The sequence below is a fragment of the Alosa pseudoharengus genome, unplaced genomic scaffold (genome assembly GCF_046254945.1).
Source record: "Alosa pseudoharengus isolate Yale_2024_CS ecotype anadromous, Long Island Sound unplaced genomic scaffold, YU_APseudo_1.1 YU_APseudo_1.1_scf_13, whole genome shotgun sequence".
NCBI classification, from domain to species: domain Eukaryota; kingdom Metazoa; phylum Chordata; class Actinopteri; order Clupeiformes; family Clupeidae; genus Alosa; species Alosa pseudoharengus.
This window is the reverse complement of record NW_027468598.1, coordinates 35,045,943-35,068,116: the sequence shown is the minus strand read 5'-3', so window position 1 is coordinate 35,068,116 and position 22,174 is coordinate 35,045,943. Positions and strand designations below refer to the sequence as shown.

Sequence of the window (22,174 nt, the reverse complement as noted above, 5' to 3'; positions counted from 1 at the left end):
TCTCTCTCTCTCTCTCTCTCTCTCTCTCTCTCTCTCTCTCTCTCTCTCTCTCTCTCTCTCTCTCTCTCTCTCTCTCTCTCTCTCTCTCTCTCTCTCTCTCTCTCTCTCTCAAGTGTGATCGATGCACACATCCCACTGAAATGTCACCCAAAGGTCACAAGCTCTCATCCTTCCTGACAAGTGAACATCTCTGAGTTCAAGCCGTGCTCCAGTCGAGGGGGCTGCTTGAGCCGCGCCTGTGATCTTTTCAAAGGAGCTGGGCGCCAGGTGTTCCACAACGCAACTCTATATCTGTGGAGCAGGAAGTGAGCTCAAATGAAGCCTTTGCACTTGCTGTAGGGAGAAAGGGCCTTGTGGTAAGTGACGAGCCTTGCAAGTGGACCCCTGCGGCTCTTAAAGACTAGTTTGAATAGAAACGATTGCCAAACGTAAGCTTAGTCAACACTTGTAAGGAGTACGTTCACACACCTTCTCCACAGGATGCTGAACTTGATGTCATGGCAACCAGCAGGTAGTGGTGTTCAGTGCGTAAACATCCCTCCCGCACCTTAACAGTAGCGGCCCCAGTCCCAGTCGGACGGTAACTTCATGAGGCCGAGCTGATTACTGTGATCTTCAAAAGGGCTTGATACTGCTGAGTGTATAAGGTCTTTAGCTCACCCTCCAGCAGCTCCTCCTCTCCCCTCCCCACAGCGCACGTAATAACGTTGTAACAACCATGATGATCTGGCGTGCAGGTATGAGATGCGTATGACATGGGTGCAAACTACGGCAGATTTTAGATGAGCAACTGCGACATGTTTTAATTAAGTAGCAACGGATATCCCCCCTAAAATGGGCATCAGGCCAAGTTGGGTCACCCTCCCATCAACAACCAGGACTGAGTTACCTCTCAGTAGAGGGGCCAGAACAAGGAGGAAATGGTCACTTTATGCATGAGCGGGTGTTGGGGATCTTTGGCCATGGCCAGCTAAGACAATACAGATCAAACACAGGTATCCACACATGTAAATTGAATGCAAAAGGCATTCTTTAGAAATGCATAAGGTTTGGGCAAGAGACGGGCCTTACACTGCTTCCAACCTCTCTACAGCCAGGCTCTACAGTAAACACTTTCTCATCTAGTGACCACCTTATCATCTCTATACAGTAAACACCTTATCATCTCTATAGTAACCACCTTACCATCTCTATACAGTGATCAGTCCACCATCTCTATACAGTGATCACTCCACCATCTCTATAGCCTATACAGTGATCAGTCCACCATCTCTATACAGTGATCACTGCACCATCTCTATAGGCTATACAGTAATCCCTTTATCATGATTACAATGGCCTGGCTGGCCTCCTGCTTACTAGGGCAGAGAGAGAGAGAGCAAGTTCTCGGAATGAGTTGGGCTCGACAGTATCGGACACGGAGAGAGAGAGGGAGAGAGTGAGGGAGAGAGAGAGAAAGAGAGGGGGTGGGAGGGAAGAGAGGAGACAGATTGCCTAATTAGACTCACTTTTAATATCCTGCCTACTATGCATCAGCGTACTTAGCTAAGGCATTTCACTGTGAAAGATAAAGAGCTTCTCAGAGCTTCTCATTCAGCTAAGTATGCATACGTGTGTGCGTGTGTGTGTGTTTGTGTGTGTAGAAATGAGTCCATGCCTGCTTAGCATTGCTGGCTGTCACATCTTCTGCAGATGCAATATTCTAGTAGTCACAAAGTCTTACGGCTGTGTGTGTGTGTGTGTGTCTGTGTACGTGTGTGTGTGTATATGTGTGTCTGTGTCTATGTGTGTATGTGTGACTAAACATTCCATAAAATACTGGTCTGACAAGCCTGTTCAGAAACACTAACAGTCACTGTCGAGCCTGTGGGATCCTGCAGCTATCTCTACGTAAACACTCGCTCTGGGCCTGCCTGAAGGAGATGGGACTGGGGCTCAACACAGCACGTTGCTCTGGGCCTGAAGGACATGGGACTGGGGCTCAACACAGCACATTGCTCTGGGCCTGAAGGAGATGGGATTGGGGCTCAACACAGCACGTTGCTCTGGGCCTGAAGGAGATGGGATTGGGGCTCAACACAGCACGCTGGTCTTCCTCCTTATTTCTACACTCTTGGAGGGGCCTTTCATCTTGGCCTCAGTGGCCTTTCCTCAGCCTTCTTGACTATGCTTTGCTGCACTCATCTTACGGTTTGTCCTTTTGCCAAAGCCGGGCCAAATTCTCTGAAAATATCTTCAAAGACTTGTTATGAGACTGAAATACACCTAAAACGGACCAACATGCCTGTTTTTATATGCACTGCAGTACCCCAGGGGCCTAGACCGAGGGGGGAAGTACCACGGCATTCATGTCAGTGTCCTCAGAATACCAAAATGGATGGAAGTCAACCTGAGTATGGTAACTAGTGTAAGCGTCCAATCTGAGTATGGTAGCTAAGCGTCCAATCCAGAGCTATACGTTAGGTAAGTGTCCAGTTTAGAGTAAAAGTAGAGGATGTGTGCCCATCAAACTGCAGTTAGCACCAGGCGTTGGACAAAGGGTCAATGTAAATATAAACCAGGAAAAGGATGAATAGCAACAAAATGCACTTTTGCTCCCTGAAAAACATAATGATTGTTTCAACCCCTATAGGTCTTCATCTGGCCAAAACAGATATTCTCACTTTCCTAAGCGTCCAATTCCATATCTCCAGTGATTGACCCCATCAGAAATCGTCATTGCCCTGCAACCACAGGGCAGACGCTCTCACAGAGCAGACGCTCTCACAGGGCAGACGCTCTCACAGACGCGCTCACAGGGCAGACGCTCTCACAGGGCCTCATCTACAGCCAGTGTTGGGAAGGTTACTTTTAAAATGGATTCCACTACAGATTACAGAATACGTGCCCAAAAATGTATTTTGTAACATACTCTGATAGATTACTCAAAGAGAGTAATGCATTTTGAATACTTTAGATTACTGAGAGCCACCTGAGGGATAGACACATAGGCTACATGGTGTGGTTGAAAAACATATTTGAATTTGAGTTTGAAAAGCCATGTCCTATGTGTTATCATTTAAAATGTAATCCCTTAAATTGATCAGTGTAACTGCATTCTGAATACCACCCATTTAAATTGTAACTGTATTCGAATACAGTTTCTTATATGTTCTATTTTAAATATGTAATCCGGAATACTCAGTTACTTCCAAACACTGTTCACAGCCAACACAGCAGCCTGATTCCACACTGCATTATACAACAGTGAAGGCTTGATGGGGGCTTTTTGCTAACATGGGTAGTACCATGTTCTGGTACAAGCACAGCTAGGGGTGGTGTGTGTGTGTGAGTGTGTGTTCTCTGTTCTGCGTCCCAGGTTCCATCTCTTGGCCTCGCTGCCAGAGCTCCTGCCAGCTGAGAAACACACACACACACACGCCGCGCGGTGCGGCGCCGGTGCCCAAACAAGGCAATTAATTTCAGCCATTTGGGAGGAAATAGGCCCTGAGGTGAACACTGAGAAGTGAAAGCACTCAGAACAACTGCATAGCAACTGCATTATTGCACTGTCCAAGCATTGTGTAATGCACCAACAACCATGGGGCCATTCTGAACTGGACCAGAGGCAGGATGGACTTCAGGACAGAGGGGAGAGGAACCACGTCCTGCTCATTATAAATAACACACACACACACACACCACAGCATGCCTACTACTGATACACACACACACACAGACCACAGCATGTCTTACTACTGATACACACACACACACCACAGCATGTCTTACTACTGATGGCCCAAAGCACCTCTTCAGCACAATAGCTAGAGGGTATACTGGGTATAGAGGCAGCCAACCTCCTGTGACTGTGTGGACCATCTGGATATATGAGCAGCAGCATTCAGCAAAGATATGCATGATTAGACTAATGTTTAGATATTATTGCAATAGCATTCAACAAAGATATGCATGTTTAAATTAATGTTTAGATATTGTTGCAACAACATTCAACAGAGATATGCATGTTTAAGACTTTTAATGTTTAGATTTGCTTATCCCAGTGGGAGGATGCTTTAGTTGTACTGTCTGCTTTATGTTCTTTTCTCCCAAAATAGTATGGCAGCACTCAAGAACTCCACAGAGATTTCACTGCACCCCCCCCCCCCACACACACACACACACACACACACTATACAAATACCGCAATCCCCATTTCTCCCCCGTCATTCCCATGTCCAGGATATTTTCTTGCTTGTAGAAACCAGTAAAGGAAGGGAAACAGGCGACACACCTCCAGCCTCAAACTCGGAAAATAAAACCTCTGCCAGGTAAACGAGGAATTTCCCCTCCCTGGTCGGGCTCAAAGACAGCACTCTGTGCCTCCCGTGTGCCTCTGAGAGAAGCTGTCTGGCAGTACACCTTTTGGCCACGTTAGTCCTGTAGCACAGATGAGCTACTGATAACAACCCGATGCCTTGATAGCGGCAAGCCTGGGCCCTGTGCTGGCCAGGGTCACCCGGGGTCAGCCCCAGCTGCAGTCACTGGCTGCTTGTATACTTTCCCAAAACAGTCTGTTTTGCAATCAAACAAACATTTAAATAAATCTAAATGTGCTCCTTTCCATTGTCTATCAATGTCATGACGTGAATTCCACAATAAAGATTTAAGGATCCAGACAGCAAACATTCTTTCCTTCAGAACAAAGCATTTCTATATAAGGCCATACTCTTTTATGTGGTAGGACCCCGTTATCCAGCAGGAAAAAAAAGCTAAATCCATCCATGCAATATACTGTATACAAAGACCAGCGCACATGTGGACCAGAGAGACTGGGGGAGAGAGGGGACATCAGAGGAGAGAAACTAGTCACATATAAAGGAGGTTTAGCTGAAGAGCTGGATGGATGACAATAGAAACAGGAAGAGATAACTGTATTCATGATTAAAATAGTGTGAAACAGGTGGGTTTTAAAGCCAAGACTTCTGTGAAGTGTGGCAGCTGATGGCAACAACTGCAACACAAATGCGCAAAATATGTGATCAAAGAGAACCCAAGAGCCTTGAAAAGGACATGGCAAGCATGAGGAGAGACGGGGGACGTGCCTTTCACTTTAAACAGAGTTAAACTATAATTCGTTATAAGTCCCTCAGATATTGTTAGGAGACTGTCTTGATTTGAAAGCGTGTCCTGGGCACACGAACAGGCCGGGACCAGTTATAATCCCATTATGCAGAGCTTAGACTATCCCTCGTCACAATAATCGGGTTAAAAACTTATCTACGGCATGCTTGGTCTGATCTTGTTATGTTTGTCGCTGAAGGAAAAAGGTCTAGCCTAACGCGCGGAAGTCGGCAACTTGAATGCAGGTGTCAAGATTGACACAGTGAGGCTATACGCAATTACAGTAACATTTTAATTAAATAGGCTCTCACACTTACTTCACCACCATGGCCATCGAAAATCCCAAATATGGATGGGTGACTCTTGTTCACAACATCGGTCAGGACATTGAAGCGGTCTTCCATGTGGTCCCGGCGGCCTTGTATGGAGTAAACCGCTACATTGTTGCTCTTGAAATCCCAGGTCTTGGCTAACTCCGCGTCCAGGACGTCCAGACCGCCGAATTTTTCATTTTGCATAATCTCCGCCACTTTCCCCTTAACCATTTTAACGGCATCGCGACTCGACTTGACGATGGTTTTAACCTCGTCGGTGTGAAAGAAATAACTCCACAACGCCAGACTAATGCACAAAAGAAACAAGGTCTCTGGTCTAAGCAAGAAATAACGCATGATCCGACCCAATAAAGAGAGCAGTGTCATCGTATCTCCTATCATTTATACGAGCAACAAATCACAGCAGGTTGCCTAACAAGTCATTCCATCATTGCAGTAAGCGTGAAACCTGTAGACTGCTGAAAATGCGAGTAGGCTATAGTCTTTTCTTTTCCTGCTCGATAAACTCAGTGCGGTTAGCACACACACGGCGCACGCAGAGAAATCAAACAGCGATTCCTCTCAGAGCTGCTCACATGTATCGCCTCCAAGGCTTCGAAAAGACTGCAGAGATGAGCGCAGCTAGTAGGCTACAAGGCATGCCGCCCCACCGTGAGGAATCGGAGCTCTCTTTGGCTCTGTTGTCGCTCAATGAACCGTGCAAGCGCGCTCAGAGCTCGTACACCGTTCCATAATAGCTTGAGATGTCAGGAAATACCGCTAAGGGGGAGTTGTTTCCCAACCGTCACAGATGTCACCTGACAGCTGGAAAGGCGCACGAGCACCTCCGCAATACTTGATGGCTTGCTGTTACAGCGTGAGCGCGGTTGGCTACGCTATACTGTTTCGACGCTGCCTGTTCGAACCTTAAATTTGGAGATTGCACCATGAATGCGAGTGTGTTCAACAGCTCTTCCACTTCACATGTCGCCCACATGTTCAATTGCAACAATCAGCTGCAGTAAAGAGCTTAACCTAGCAATACAATACTAACATTATTTAACCCATTGACATATAGCACTACTCTTTTCTAAATGTGTGACGTCAACTACCCGACCCCAAAGTCAGGTGCAACCGTGGGCTTAACAGCTGTGGTGCATATCATGAAAATAGACTACCTGGCACTGACAGTAGGCCTAGCCTAGTCTATCATGGGCTTCACTAGGGCTTCTCGCTGTTAGAAGATGCTGAGATGTGGAGCTCAGACTAGACTGAAAGACACTGGGGGCGAAGCAAAAACACATTGTCACTGTCAATGGCAAAATATAGCATAAAACCAATCGTGGACTTGCTTTTAATTTGACATTTTCACTTAATCTCAAAATGTTTATTTATTAGCCTATTGCTCCATGTTGTTAAAGGTTTACATTTACAAACACTATCTTTTCGAGTGGCCCTAGTTGTTAAACCTCAGCCCATCTACAAAATTGAGGGCCAGCATAGCCTACAGGTCTGACCCAAACGGCCAACAGTGTAAATTTACATACATAGAGTAGACCATCAACAGAGCAGAAAACCTACTACCCATGAATATGTGATTATTTTGCAGACTACCCACATCCCTGCTTCAGCGCAAGGTATAGTCAGAGAGCCCGTTTACCCCGGTTTACTTCTATTCAAATTTATCTGGCACAATATGAGACACCTATCGCAAAATCCAGGGGTCCACTTGTACCAGGAAATGTAAATGACGTCATCACTTCGCACCGCCCATGTGTACATGCTGGGGAAACGTGTAACCACGCTGTCACATCGGACTGTTTAAATACCGTGAGAAACTGATTAAGTTGTTTTTACTTTATTATTTAATTTGCCTTGATATATAGTTATCACTCCGAGCCAACTTAAATTACATCATTGTAACCTTTACTGTTGCCAAGAAGCAAGTATAAAGAAGAGAAGCGTAGGAACGTCAGTTAGCTCGTTTGCTAATGTTAGCTACCAAATGTTTATCAGCTAAGATGGTAACTGTTAAGGATATGTATGTAGACTTAAGATTGGGTAACGTTAGTTAATATTACCCTAATGTTAATGCTGTTACTTCCTGACAGGTCGCTGACCACCATGGAGTACGTTCAAGCTCCAGCTACTTCTAGTCAGGGGAACATGTAAGTTGAAGTTCTGCTTGTCACACGATTTGATGCCCTTGTAACCAACTACTTACTGTGATTTGTCTGTGTTTGTGTAATTGTGTGCACCTTGGGTTCACAGCTGTTATCGCTGTGTTTCCTTAGTGAAGTATCTTTGTACGGTTTTATGTACGAGACCCCTTGCCGAGCTTTGTAATGATGACTAGACGAACTGGCAATAGCATGTTTTAATGAATGACATTGCTACAAATCAACGTCATCGTAAACAGAAGGAGTTGTTGAAATTCACTGTTTCACGTGTGTGACAGTATTCACAAGGAGATTGGTCACCATGATTCACTCTGTTGGATGCAAAAGATACACATTGCACTCTTGAAGAAGCTTAGCTTAAAGTAGCATAATAAGTATAAAGCATCGTAGAATAGTATACGCAGTGCTCAGGGATGTGCATTGGTGAATGTATCAATATGATTTTATGGTGTTCAATCTGGTTTCTTACACAGCCTAGCCTTCACTTTAAAGTGTTAAATGTGTTTATGTTTACATAAAGCCTATCTAGTGGCATTGCGTTGCATTTTTATATTGAAGATGCCCATCGCCTCCGCTGTGGGTTTCTATATCTATATCTTGAATATGTCTTGTCATTTACTTTTGTGTTATTTTCCAGCCTCTGCTGCACGTGTGGCATCCCCATCCCCCCCAACCCTGCCAACATGTGTGTGTCCTGCCTGAGGACGCAAGTGGACATCTCTGAAGGCATCCCCAAGCAAGTCACAGTGCACTTCTGCAAACAGTGTGAAAGGTAGGCTCCTGTGTTACACATGTACATCATTCATTGACACTTCATCTCTTTCTTTTAGTGCATCTCTGTCATGGAGCTAAATAAGGGCAGCCGTGGCCTACTTGTTAGCGCTTCAGACTTGTAACCGGAGGGTTGCCGGTTCGAACCCCGACCAGTAGGCACGGCTGAAGTGCCCTTGAGCAAGGCACCTAACCCCTCACTGCTCCCCGAGCACCGCTGTTGTTGCAGGCAGGGATTAGTGTGTGCTTCACCTCACTGTGTGTTCACTGTGTGCTGAGTGTTTTTCACTAATTCACAGATTGGAATAAATGCAGAGACCAAATTTCCCTCACAGGATCAAAAGAGTATATATACTTACACTATACATGGGATCAAAAGAGTATATATACTTATACTTACATACTTATATAGGGATCAAAAGAGTATATATACTTATACTTACATACTTATATAGGGATCAAAAGAGTATATATACTTATACTTACATGTTTCCCTGTTTCCCTGTTTCCCTGTGCTGTCTGACAGGTACTTGCAGCCCCCAACAACATGGATGCAGTGTGCTTTGGAGTCCAGAGAATTACTCGCCCTCTGCCTCAAGAAGCTCAAGGCATCCATGACCAAAGTACGTACACACATTCACTTTTTACAACCAAAGTACGTACACACATTCACTTGAGTTTTTTTTCCCCCCAAAGTCAGCCACCATCCCCATACATTATACATTGCCACTGAGAAGTGTTGTCTCTTGATAAGGAGCCCACAGTCTTGATTGGATCTTGTTAAACAGCTACAGTTCACAAACAAGACTTGATGACACACAGTCCAGACCATCTGTTTAGGCCACATCAATAGCCAAGATAGTGCAACTAATGTTTATATCAGATCTCATGATTAATGCTAAATATCCATTCACACTGTACAGGTCGACACGACTTCAAGTCAGTTTTGGTATTAGTTAGTATTTAGTATTTTCGTATATAGTATGAAGTAGCATTAATTAGTATGAAGTGTTAGTATTTTAGTGTAATATTTCCTAGTGTTGCCAGTCTGGTCCTTATCCTCCCTCCCATGCTGCTGTCTCCATTAGGTGCGATTGATTGATGCCGGCTTCCTGTGGACTGAACCCCACTCCAAAAGGATTAAGCTGAAGCTGACCATTCAGAAAGAGGTACGCTCAGAACATTACAAAACAAAACAAAACAACAAGAGGCAGTAGGGTTGGTGGACCATGGTGATATTCCTTTAAGGGCAGCCGTGGCCTACTGGTTAGGGCTTCAGGCTTGTAACCGAAGGGTTGCCGGTTCGATCCCCGACCCAGTAGGAAAAATGTGGGCGGGGGAAGTGGTTGAGCACTGCTGTCCCATGCCCACATCCATGGCTGAAGTGCCCTTGAGCAAGGCACCTAACCCCTCACTGCTCCCTGAGCACCGCTGTAGCAGGCAGCTCACTGCTCCGGGTTAGTGTGTGCTTCACCTCACTGTGAGTTCACTGTGTGCTGAGTGTTTCACTAATTCAGGGATTGGGATAAATGCAGAGACCAAATTTCTCTCACGGGATCAAAAGAGTATATATATACTTACATACATACTATTATGTCTCCAACACGTTTTTTAATCTTGGTTCATAGTGATGCTTTGTAGCTGTTATTTTCACCCATTATTGAAGCCTGATGTTGAAAACTTTATTTTTGCACTGAATTGGAATACTCATGAGTCACTTGCGAAAAAAGTCCATAGCTACATATTTGTAAATACATTCTTGAGAATCAAGAAGCATTTCCACTGTTTTGGTTTTGCCCTGTATACTAGCCAAGGTATACTACAGGGCGAAACCAAAACAGTGGAAATGCTTCTTGACACTTGGCTTGCCTCACTGTTGAAATGAGTAGTGATCAATCTGACTGTGTAAAAATCAATAGGAGGTAATAGGGCTGCACAATTAATCAATAGGAGGTAATAGGGCTGCACAATTAATCAATAGGAGGTAATAGGGCTGCACAATTAATCGATTTTTAATCGAAATCGTAGTTGGAACCAGTGCAATTACCTGATTGCTAAGGCTGCAATTAATCATGCAGCTTGCAGCTCTGTCCCAATAATTAATATTGTCACATCTATTTTTATATTCATTTAATCTTCCTTGTGTGACAGACTGTGAAGCTCACCTAGCAGAAGTACTGCGCTTTTCATGCACTAGGCATGGCCCAACCTAAAACGAAATTTGGAATATTGAACTGAAGCTTGACATTTTTTAAAAAGTAGATCACAAATCAAATTGCAATTGTAATATATGTCAGAAAAAACACAATTAGATATTTTCCCCGAATCGTGCGTGAGTGCGTGCGTGTGTGTGTGTGTAGTGCAGCCCTAGTTAAACTAAGCTGACTGTACTTGTGTGTTGTGCAGCTCTGGTCAAGCTAAGCAGAGCTGCCTGTGTGTGTGTGTCGTGCAGCTCTGGTCAAGCTAAGCAGAGCTGCCTGTGTGTGTGTTGTGCAGCTCTGGTCAAGCTAAGCAGAGCTGCCTGTGTGTGTGTTGTGCAGCTCTGGTCAAACTAAGCTGAGCGGCCTGTGTGTGTGTGTGTGTGTGTGTGTGTGTGTGTGTGTGTGTGTGCGTGCAGGTGATGAACGGAGCCATCCTGCAGCAGGTGTTCGTGGTGGAGTTTGTGATCCAGTTCCAGATGTGCAGCGACTGCCACCGCGTGGAGGCCAAGGACTTCTGGAAGGCCGTGGTGCAGGTCCGACAGAAGGTGAGTGGACGGAGAGGACTGAGCACGAGGCCTTTTAAAGAGGAAGTGTGTGTTTGATTTGTGTCTGCATCTGTAGGTGTTCAGTGTTTCCCACAGAATTGAATTCTATTTGTGGTGGTAGGTTTGCAGAATTAACTTGAATGCAACAGTTTTTAACAAATTACAGCAGTGTGTTTATGATGCTAACCAGATTTAAGCACAATTTAGTACAACCTGGAAAATCATTGTGTGGTGGTCAATGTTGATATTGTGGTGGGCTGCCACAAATAAGTCAATGTATGTTTTTGTTTGTTTATTTGTTTAGCACAAATTTGTACATCTGTGCAAGGCGGGAACGAAGCCTAGAGGCTTGTACAGAGTTCCACGCCTATTATGGGAAACACTGGTGTTGCTTATGGGTGAAGGAAACGTGTAAACTTTCTAAAGCCTGTGTCTGGAAAACCTCCATGCTCTGTAGGGATGATTAGGGGTTGGAGGTGTTGCTTACGGCCTGTGCATTGTAATGGCATTGCATGCAGTTCATAGCACTTCTACTGACACCTCTAGCTGTTTGAGGACAAACTGAACTCACCAGACAGTGACTGGTAGATTAGACTCTTGCCGTATTCCGTCGGCAAAACAGCAAAAACGTCCTTCTTGCAAAGGAAAGATTTGAGCGCCGTCTTCTGTTCCTCTTTTAGAGAAAAAGCCAAGTCTAACTCGTACGCATTGTAGCGGCCAAAGCCGTTTCAAACAACTGGTGTTCATCTGTAGCCATCTTGCAATGTTTACTGACTGATTCCAGACTTCGACGTTGCAGCACTGTCGTCATGTGTTTATCTCGCCTCTGGCCCGCCTATATCAGATACACAGATGTGATTGGTGCAGCTTGGCTCCAAGGGCATGGGTAATGAGCGTCATTACTGATTGCCAGAGTGACTTAGCCTGACTCCGCTAGATGGATTGCTTCGCATTTGCTCGGCATATCCATCTGGGAACTTTCCGTTGGAGAACTTTTGGGAAGGAGCGAAAATACTGGTTAGCTGATTGGATAAACCATCTGTCTATCACCACCTATGTTGGTGATAGACGGGCCAAATCAACCAATCAGATCAACGGAGCGTATGACGTACTAACAGAGTGTCGACGAAAATACAACCACAAGCTAGGCTACACAGACATTCTCAAAATCTCAAAACCAATGCTGATTGGCCGTTCGTTTGGCGAACCACTCCACATTTTCTCCATTACAAGAAGCCAGACTGATCTGTGAGTAGGAAAAATGGAGCTCGCGAGATCAGGATGGTCTCACGAGGCTAAGAGTGACTCCTGATTGCTAAAATGTAGGCCAATGTAAATATTCTATCACATTGCCATAATATTTTCTCTACTGTGTTCTAGTGCTCTATTCTTTCCCACTCACACAGTTATGAGAAGCATACGTGTGAATTCCCATTGAGTTGTGTAAATAATGTTGTAATGGTAAATGAGAATGGAATGAGGTTGAGTTGAGATGCCTCTCTGTGTGTGTGTGTGCTCCTCAATGGCAGACTGTGCACAAGAAGACTTTCTACTACCTGGAGCAGATGATCCTAAAGCACAATCTGCATCAGAACACCTTACGTATCAAGGAGATCCACGGTGAGAAGCTGGCCTTAGCCACTGTGTTTACGTTTGATGTTTAGGGTATTTAGCAGATGCTTTTGTCCAAACTGATGTGCAACATGCAGGATGCTGCTTCTGTGTGTCTGTGTTCATGCTCATCTGCGCTCGTCTCCTCTAGAGGGGCTGGATTTCTACTTCGGCACCAAGCAGCATGGTCAGAAGATGGTGGACTTCCTGCAGTGCACCGTCCCCTGCAGGTAAGGACCTCAGAGGCTCAAAGAACTTAGGAATGACGTGTTCGTGAAAGTGGATTCAGAGCTCCAGAGGCCCGGTTGCCCTTGGCTACCAAATTGTTACATGTGGCAACCAGATTTGGTTGTCTTTGGCAACCAGATTTGGTTGTCTTTGGCAACCAAAACCTCATGTCTGCTAGCCAAGCTGGCAAAGCTGGCAACCACTTTTAAAAGTTTACGTTGAGCCCTTAGAGGGTGCACTTTGTGCTATAAATATTATTGATGGGGGAACTTATGGGCAGTATGTACATTACAGGGATTAACAAGGGACTAAATCTCCTCTCTCCTGTTCATCTCGTAGGACAAAGGCATCCCAGCGCCTGATCTCTCATGATGTTCACACAAACGAATACAACTACAAAAGCGCCTTCTCTGTGGAGATTGTGCCCGTCTGCAAGGTACTCCCCCAAAACCACGCCCTTCGTCATGTCCCTACTCATTGTGACGCCGTGTGAAATTCAGTCTGGTTTGAGAGTCGAGTTTTTCCTCCTCCATGACCGTTAAATATGTAAGGGATAATGTATAGAACGCCGGTCAAGTCCCGACAGGGCGAACCGGGTCTTGTTTCGCCCTGAAGGGACTTATTTTCCCATAATTTCCCCGCTTATTATACGGCTACTTGCCAAAACGAAAAAATAAACTCCACGATATGTCTCTTTAGGCCTACACTTATTTGTTACCGTTTCGTCGTGGCTTTTGTTGAGAAACAAATAGTTCGCAACACACGCTGAACTTGAATCAAACATTTTTTTAGAACACAGCTGATCAACCGTCTGCTTTCACTTTTGAATGAAGTTCCAATGCAGAAAGTGACCGGACTACTTGCGGAGTGATATGATCAGCAGCACAAAACCCGTTGCCATTGACAGCGGTAATTATATGTTTGCAGCGGTAATTACATGAATTTATTTTACCGTAGAACGTTGGGAAATCCTATTCAAGTCAATGGAGCGTTCTACTAGCATTGTGAAGAGCCGTATAATAAGAATAGAATATTGACCGTGAGAGCGGAATAAGCTACTGACCCATGGCATGCGCCTGCTGAGCGCTGGGTTTGGCAGGCGCAGTTTTCAGTCTGGTGATTTGATATTAGCGTATGACACTCTTGTATTCTCCTCTTCTACAATTCAGCCTTGATGGTTTCGCCTCTGGAGAATCTAGTAAGCGGGTCCTGTGTAGAATCCTTAGATTTGATTTTGACTAATTGACTAGACTAATTTAGACAGTGGTACATGGAGGACACTTCTTTCATATATGTAGAGGGTTCTTTAAAACAGCTGGCCATGACTGGCATATGGTCATCATCTTCATCATCATCTTCATCATCAGAGGGCTCTTAAGGGGTGTTGTAAGACAGAACACACACGTCTCTGGGAGTGTTATTTGTGTTGAGTGCATCATGGCTTCACGGTGTCCTTGTTGGCCCAGATCTGCTCTATTTATGGCTCTTGACCTGCACGGTGGTGGTCAGATAAGGTCCAGCTGGATACCTGCCCTACCCTGACTTCAACAGTCTTATTGTTGTTGTTGACGACGACGTTGTTGGTGTTGTTGTTATTTCCAGGACAACGTGGTGTGCCTGTCCCCGCGCCTGGCACAGAGCCTGGGCAATATGAGCCAGGTGTGTGTGTGCACCCGCGTCACCAGCACCATCCACCTCATCAGCCCCAGCACGCTACAGAGTGAGTACACACCGCCCCCTACTGCCCCTAACTGCCCCTAACCGCCCCCTACTGCCCCTAACTGCCCCCTACTGCCTCTAACCGCCCCCTACTGCCCCTAACTGCCCCTAACCGCCCCCTACTGCCCCTAACTGCCCCCTACTGCCTCTAACCGCCCCCTACTGCCCCTAACTGCCCCTAACCGCCCCCTACTGCCCCTAACTGCCCCCTACTGCCTCTAACTGCCCCTACTGACCCTAACTGCCCCCTACTGACCCTAACTGCCCCCTACTGACCCTAACTGCCCCCTACTGACCCTAACTGCCCCCTACTGCCCCTAACTGCCCCTAACCGCCCCCTACTGCCCCTAACTGCCCCCTATTGCCCCTAACTGACTCTAACCGCCCCCTACTGCCCCTAACCGCCCCCTACTGCCCCCAGAGTGCTGAGAGCAGAGCAGAGTGCTGACTGCTGAGTTCCTCTCCTATCTTTAATGGGACTGTCTGAGCACACTGACCGAGGCCAACGCTCCCCCTCACTCTCCCTCTCCCACTCTCCCTTTCTCTCTCTCGCTCTCTCGCTCTCTCCCCCCCCCCCCCTCTCTCTCTCTCTCTCCCTCTCTCCCCCTCACTCTCCCTCTCTCACTCTCCTTTTCTCTCTCCCCCTCTCTCTCCCGCTCTCTCCTCTCCCACTCCCACGCAGTAGAAAGTATCAGCCTCCCACGCTACTGAGAGCTACAGAGGTGTAATCATGAGTGTGAGTGCTAGCGTCACCCGTGACTTTGCATTAAACGTATCTGTTCAATACCAGTCAACTTTTCATTTCATGTTAAAGTGAGAAATAGAAGACGGAAAAGCCAGGATGGGATATATATAATTAATATATATATATATATATATAATATACACCAGTACACCAGCACGTGTGTCAGTTATCTGTTGTCAGAGGACGAGTAATGGTCATGTCCTTCCTCTGCTCGTGAAGAGTGCAGGGTGGTGGAGCAGTAATCAGCAGCCATCTTTCACCTCAAATGTACACTGTACTTAACTATACGCTGCAGAGGAGTGAGGTGAACACAGGTGTTTAGTTTGTCTGTGGATTCTGACAGATGTTGACGTTGCTGTGTAGCTGATGTAATGTGAAAAGCACCAGAGCGTCTAGCCACAGAACACAGAAGAGTTGAACACATCAGGCATGTCTGTAGCCTGTAGCCACAGAAGAGTTGAACACATCAGGCATGTCTGTAGCCTGTAGCCACAGAAGAGTTGAACACATCAGGCATCTCTGTAGCCTGTAGCCACAGAAGAGTTGAACACATCAGGCATGTCTGTAGCCTGTAGCCACAGAAGAGTTGAACACATCAGGCATGTCTGTAGTCTGTAGCCACAGAAGAGTTGAACACATCAGGCATGTCTGTAGTCTGTAGCCACAGAAGAGTTGAACACATCAGGCATGTCTGTAGCCTGTAGCCACAGAAGAGTTGAACACATCAGGCATGTCTGTAGTCTGTAGCCACAGAAGAGTTGAACACATCAGGCATGTCTGTAGCCACAGAAGAGTTAAACAAATCAGGCATGTCTGTAAATCTCAATCTTTGTCTTCTCTTCTCCTTTTTCTGGAGTCCATGTGTTTTTACTCCCTGCATCCTTTCCCCCTCTTTTCTCCCTGACCTGGAGCTCGTCCTGGGCTCAGGTCTGCTCAGCATGTGTGCATCTGGAGTCCGCCATGCATACCAGCGCTCACATGGCCTACACATGCACACGCACACGCACACGCACACGCACACGCACACGCACACGCACACACACACACACACACACGCACACACACACACACGCACACACACACAGCTGTGCCGGCTGCTTCTGTTTTCATTCTGATTCCCTCTCCTGATTGTGCGGTGCCAAGCAAAATGTTTTTCAGACGTGGCTCCAGTGAGACGCCCGACATTGCAGCTCACACGTTTCCACTTGTTTGTTTTTTATTTATTTATTTGATTTATTTAAAGTATGTTTCTTGGAGCCTTTTGCCATCACTCGGCTAGGGCAAGGAACAGAGGCAGGAAGTGAGCGGGAGAGAGAGGTGGGGTGGGATCGGGAAATGACCGCAGGTCGGATTGGAACCTGGGTCCCCGTGGGCGTACATGGGTCCATGGTTCCGCTTGCCGATCCAAATGCGGGTTACTTTGTCCCAGCAGTGATAAACAAGAGGGATGCCAAATTGTTGAGGGACAAACAGAGGGACAAACAGAGTTTGCTTTGAACATGTCCTCCATTGTTAACATTTGTTTTTTCTTCTGTGTTTTTTGTCGTGTTCTGTTGCAGTTGCTGAAGTGGATGCTAACACGTACTGGCGCTACCCCTTTAGCAGCCTGTGCAACCCCAAACAGCTGGAGGAGTTTATCGTCATGGAGATGGATATCATTAGAGACCAGAAACTGGGGGCGGGAGCGGGCCTCACATCCAATAAGGTGAGGGGAATAAAGAGCACGGGGGGTGGGAACAGACCTCACATCCGATAGGGTGAGAGGATGGATGACTATGATTCAACACGACAGACCATGTCCAGTGGGATGGCTAGTTTTCATGTCTTTTGAGGCTTTTGTGACTGATGGGGGTCAGATGTTATTTCCTGATGAGGTTGACCTGTAAACACCTCCCTGCTTCTGATTGCTTTTTTTTTGTAATCAGACAGTTGGGTCTGTTTTTCATTTGAAAACATTCTTGTGGGATTCCATGAGGCCTTGCTCAGCATCTTGGGAAAGCTGAACAGAATGGAACGTCCCCTCTGTTCGCTTCAGCCACATGTGTGTCCTTGCTGTGTTTTTAGTCTTCTAGGAAGGGTTGTCACGTACAGCAGTCATTAATCCTAAACTGTGTGTGTGTGTGTGTGTGTGATTTGACAGCACGTTCTGGCTGAGGTGTGGGTGCAGAAAGTGTCTGAGATGAACACCAGCCAGCAGTACTTCTGCCGCACCTATATGGGACACCTACTCAACATTGGAGACCTGGTGTTGGGGTAAGAGAAGGGGGGGGGGGGGCTGTTTGTGTGTGTGTGTGTGTGGGGGGGGGGGGGGCTGTTTGTGTGGGGTGGGGGTGATTCTAAGAGCCCGTCCACACGGAGACGCTTTTTGGGTTAAACGCAGAGGTTTTGCTTCGTCTTGGCCGAGCGTCCAAACGAATCCTGTAAACGCACTGCCCGAAACCGCACTTTTTTGAAACCTGGTCCCAGAGTGGAAAAATCTGAAACCGCAGCCCTTTTGAATTAGTTTGGACAGCGAAACCGCATATCCTACTTGCGTATCGATGATGTCATCGCCACAGCTGCCCTGGACTTGACACTTCTAGTAGCCTATTGCCTAACAATACTAGTTTTCATACATGACATTACCTACGATTACACGCCGTAGGATAAATATCACAACTGGTGCTGCGCAGCGCCGATAGCTTATGACTTGGTGGACTGAACACTGTTTTTCCCGGTGTTTTTTTATGCATTCTAGCTACTGTCAGTGACGCAAGAGAACTTAAGTTATTAGGGAAGTGCGGTGTAAGTTTACATTAATTTGTGCGTAGTGCCGGTGTCATTCATTTATTTTACATGTCTTACAAACTTAAATAAATGCATTCATAGTGAAGTCAGATATGAGCTACAAAGACGCTTAGAACTCATGTTAAGCCTATAGATGCGCACTAAATGCGAATGCGCGATTTGATGCAAGCAAACGTATCGACTGTAAGGTATTATAGCAATATTATAAATGTGGCGACGGAATAGCCTAGAACTTGGGCACGCCTAGCCTTTGCACTTGCGGTGATAACCAAAACTAATGTGAATCGCGGACTATCCTACAACCAAAGAAAGTAAAGGAGATTATTTTTACCTGCGTTAGCCAAATAAAGGACGGGACTGCACCCTTCACAAACTTAATACTTAACACTAAACTTAAACCTTAAGTTTATTAGTTTTACAGTTGACTACAGTTAACAGTTCACTGTAAGTCCACACAAACAATTCTGGTTTCCTTGCACTAGCCTTTTTGTCGTAGCCTATTCTGTCTGCCTACAGCGCAAGCATTGGTCAATTTCTGTAAAGAAACAGTGCCACCTATAAGCCTGGGATATGAAGTAACGTGTTGAGTCGTGTTGAGATGGATCCGTTTGGACGCAAATATTCTTGATACGGTTTCAAAAACGGATACGGAGGAAAAAAAGATTGGTTTGGTACGTGTGGACTAGGCCTAAGAGACTGTGTGTGGCTGCTAGGGCTCATAGTAGGACATTAGGACATTAGTGCTTTTGTGAGGTTTCTCGGGACATTTTAACACTGTTTCTCATGCAGCAATATGAATCTAGTGTTTTCTTGCGCTCACCACTCTTGGTATGTAACGTTGGTTTATTCCCATTCTTCTCCTCTAATAGTTTTGATTTTGCAAATTCCAACGTCAATGATGAGCACCTGAACAAGATGAACCCCCAACATGTCCCTGATGTGGTAAGCTCCTCTCCTCTCCTCAGACTCTGCTGGCGTAGCTGAGCTGGGTTTCCAATCATTCCACCTGCCATTGTAATGGCAGTTCATCAACAGTGGTATTGCATCCCACTCTTCATACTGTTGTTTTACGTTGAACTTGAAATGAAAACACGTAAAGACGTAGGTCTCCATCCATAGCTTCATGCGATAGATTCAGACTGGTGACTGAGTGCAGAAAATGGTCTTTAAATGCCATTAAATACAAGTGTAGGAGCAGGCTTTGCTCCAGCACTCTGACAAACTGCAGAGACTGATTGAAGCTGTGACTTAATAAAAGAGTAGGAGCAGACTCCACTCAGCCTATTTAGTTTGTCAGAGTGCTTGAGCGAAACTGTGTGTGAAGGAAGCTGTGCTTTTGCTAATGTGCAAACCAGGCAACGATAGTCTCCTACCTTTTGATATCGCTCCACCTTTGCTTAGTATGTGGATAAAGACTCCTGTCTGGTCCATGTAGAACTGCTTATGAGGTGTGTGTGTGTGTGTGTGTCTGTGTCTAGGTTCTCGTCAAAAAGAGCTACGACCGCATGAAGAGGGTGAAGCGCAGGAACTGGAAGCTGAAGGAGTTGGAAAGAGACAGAGAAGGCATGGCCTCGGATGACGAGAGGTGAGGATGGAGCGACTGTGTGTGTGTGTGTGTGTGTGTGTGTGTGAGAGGACAGAGAGAGAGAGAAGGCATGGCTTGGATGACTAGAGGTGAGGATGGAGCGACTGTGTGTGTGTGTGAGGACCGAGACAGAGAAGGCATGGCCTCGGATGGCGATATGAGGTGTCCAAACTATCCAAATTAGTCCAAAGTGTGTGCGTGTGGTAGCTACGATACCTATGATGAAGTTACAAATGAAAGTGTGAGTTAGTTGTGCAGTTCAAGGAGCAGATGTGTGTCTCCCTCTCCTACTCCAGGCAATACGAGGACTTCCTGGAGGATCTGGAGGAGGACGAAGCTCTGAGGAAGAACGTCAACATCTTCAGAGGTGAGTGGAATCATGGGAAACCAAAGAGGATTTCAGTTGAATCCAAAACTAAATACAGTGCCGTGTCCAGAGAATAACTATGTAATGAATGACTTGTGAATAACTCTATGGTAGTTATTCACTATATACATATACACACACACACACACACACACATATATATATATATATATATATATATATATATAAAATAAATAAATGTATATGTATGTAACTATGGTGGTTATTCACTATACAGTGCTCTATGTAGTGAATGAGTGAGTGAATGTTATGAACGCCAATTCACCTGCGTTTCACCCTACCTGTGCAGTCTATTCACCTGCGTTTCACCCTACCTGTGCAGTCAAGTCTATTGTAGAAAAAAAAATTTACATTTGTATAGCAAGTTTTTTTTTTTTTTTTTTTTTGAGACACTCAGATGTTCAGAGGTAGGGCAGAGATGGAAGGGCATGCATATTTTGCTGTGACAAATCTCTTCAGACAACATAGAAGTAACTCCTTCAGAACTTATGTAGAGTTTCATCAGAGTTTTATTTGTAACAGAATGTGAATTCAAGCATAGCCAATCCAACTCGATCATTCATCCACTTAATGTGTACCAGTTTTAATCACTTCACCTTTGAATGCAGTATTGGTCACCAATATTGAATTAGTCAGCCATCATATAAATAACCCCAGGCTGACTGAAGTCAGTGGAGATGGGTATATTGTAGGGCTGCTCGATTATGGCATTAATAATTATTATTATTATGTTCTGTAATATTGAGATCACGATTATTAAATACGATTACTCAGTGATTTTTGAACTCATTCACTTTCAAAACGTTTTACTTTTAAATTGAATTTTAAATATGATCCAACAGAAAAACATACATTTAATACAAGATAATACACACGGCAATTAGCATTGTTATGAAACTGAATGCAGCAAAATAATCATTATATTTTTATTATGTTGTTCTCATGATCATTGGAAGTCATAATCACTTATAATTGATTAGTTTGATTGATTGCACTGCCCTAGTATATTCTGTATAGAGATGGAGCTGACATGGGGAACTCTCTTTGTGCTGCAGACGCAAACAAGATCCCTAGTATATTCTGTATAGAGATGGAGCTGACATGGGGAACTCTCTTTGTGCTGCAGACGCAAACAAGATCCCTAGTATATTCTGTATAGAGATGGAGCTGACATGGGGAACTCTCTTTGTGCTGCAGACGCAAACAAGATCCCAGTGGAGAGTGACACGGATGACGACGACGCTCCGAGGATCTCTCTGGCCGAGATGCTGGAGGAGCTGACCCTGAACGACGCCACAGGTGGAGAGGGCGCCGACATGATGACCGAGTGAAAATGCCTGCCGTAGCGCCCATCGGCAATCGATTACTCTGGCCTGGCCTGATCTGGTCTCTCTGACTTTTGGACCACTCCTGGCAGCCCAGGACTTGCAGGCCTATCATAAAATTCTGTGTGGAGTGGTTATGCTAACATCATGCAGCGACACATGGTTGGCTGTCAATATACATCCATTCAAAGGATGTTCAGATATAACATAACCTCATTTCATTGCCTGATGTCAGGCAAAACACTAGCAGAGTTGGTGTGTGAGTGCTTTGCTGAATAACCATTTTGACAAATCACACAATAAAATGATAATCTCTATTAGTGTTCGTCTAGTTCTTTCACGTTGTAAATTTAAGTCTATATTTTCCAGTGAGCAAATCATCCATTGTAGAGTGACACACACACACACACACACACACTCACACTCGTAAATGATCCCAGACCAGACCAGACCAGCACACCAGTCCTTCCTTGTGAAGGATCCTCCTGGACTTGCTGACTGGGGGAGCACAGGCGGCACAGATTGGTAAAGTGCTCCTGAAGACTGCCTGCATGTCAGTTGCGTGGCGTTTACCACACCAGATACGTGTCTGATGCTGCGCTACGGCGGCGGCCCCTCTGCCTATTAAAACATCTCTTCACTTTGTGTTTTGAATGCAAACGCTTCCAACAC

The 22,174-nt window shown here is 45.5% G+C and overlaps 2 protein-coding genes across 2 annotated transcripts in view; one reads left to right on the top strand and one right to left on the bottom strand.

The window, feature by feature from the left end:
• Positions 1-6,194, bottom strand: part of ppm1lb (protein phosphatase, Mg2+/Mn2+ dependent, 1Lb) — a 69,646-nt gene extending 63,452 nt beyond the window's left edge. Inside the window, exon 1 of the mRNA XM_076282934.1 lies at positions 5,421-6,194. Within this exon, the coding sequence (XP_076139049.1) occupies positions 5,421-5,819 (399 nt within the window). The 5' untranslated portion in view covers positions 5,820-6,194. The remainder of the gene's footprint in view (positions 1-5,420) is intronic.
• A 987-nt stretch (positions 6,195-7,181) lies between these two features.
• On the top strand, positions 7,182-21,819 carry nmd3 (NMD3 ribosome export adaptor). Its single transcript, XM_076282932.1, has 16 exons — positions 7,182-7,247; positions 7,529-7,585; positions 8,235-8,369; positions 8,895-8,991; positions 9,457-9,537; positions 10,986-11,114; positions 12,644-12,734; positions 12,877-12,955; positions 13,293-13,389; positions 14,556-14,673; positions 16,977-17,122; positions 17,558-17,670; positions 19,074-19,146; positions 19,683-19,789; positions 20,086-20,156; positions 21,375-21,819. Exons 2-16 carry the CDS (start codon positions 7,542-7,544, stop codon positions 21,506-21,508), a joined length of 1,515 nt encoding a protein of 504 aa, XP_076139047.1. The 5' UTR covers positions 7,182-7,247; positions 7,529-7,541; the 3' UTR covers positions 21,509-21,819.
• The last annotated feature ends 355 nt before the right edge of the window (positions 21,820-22,174 follow it).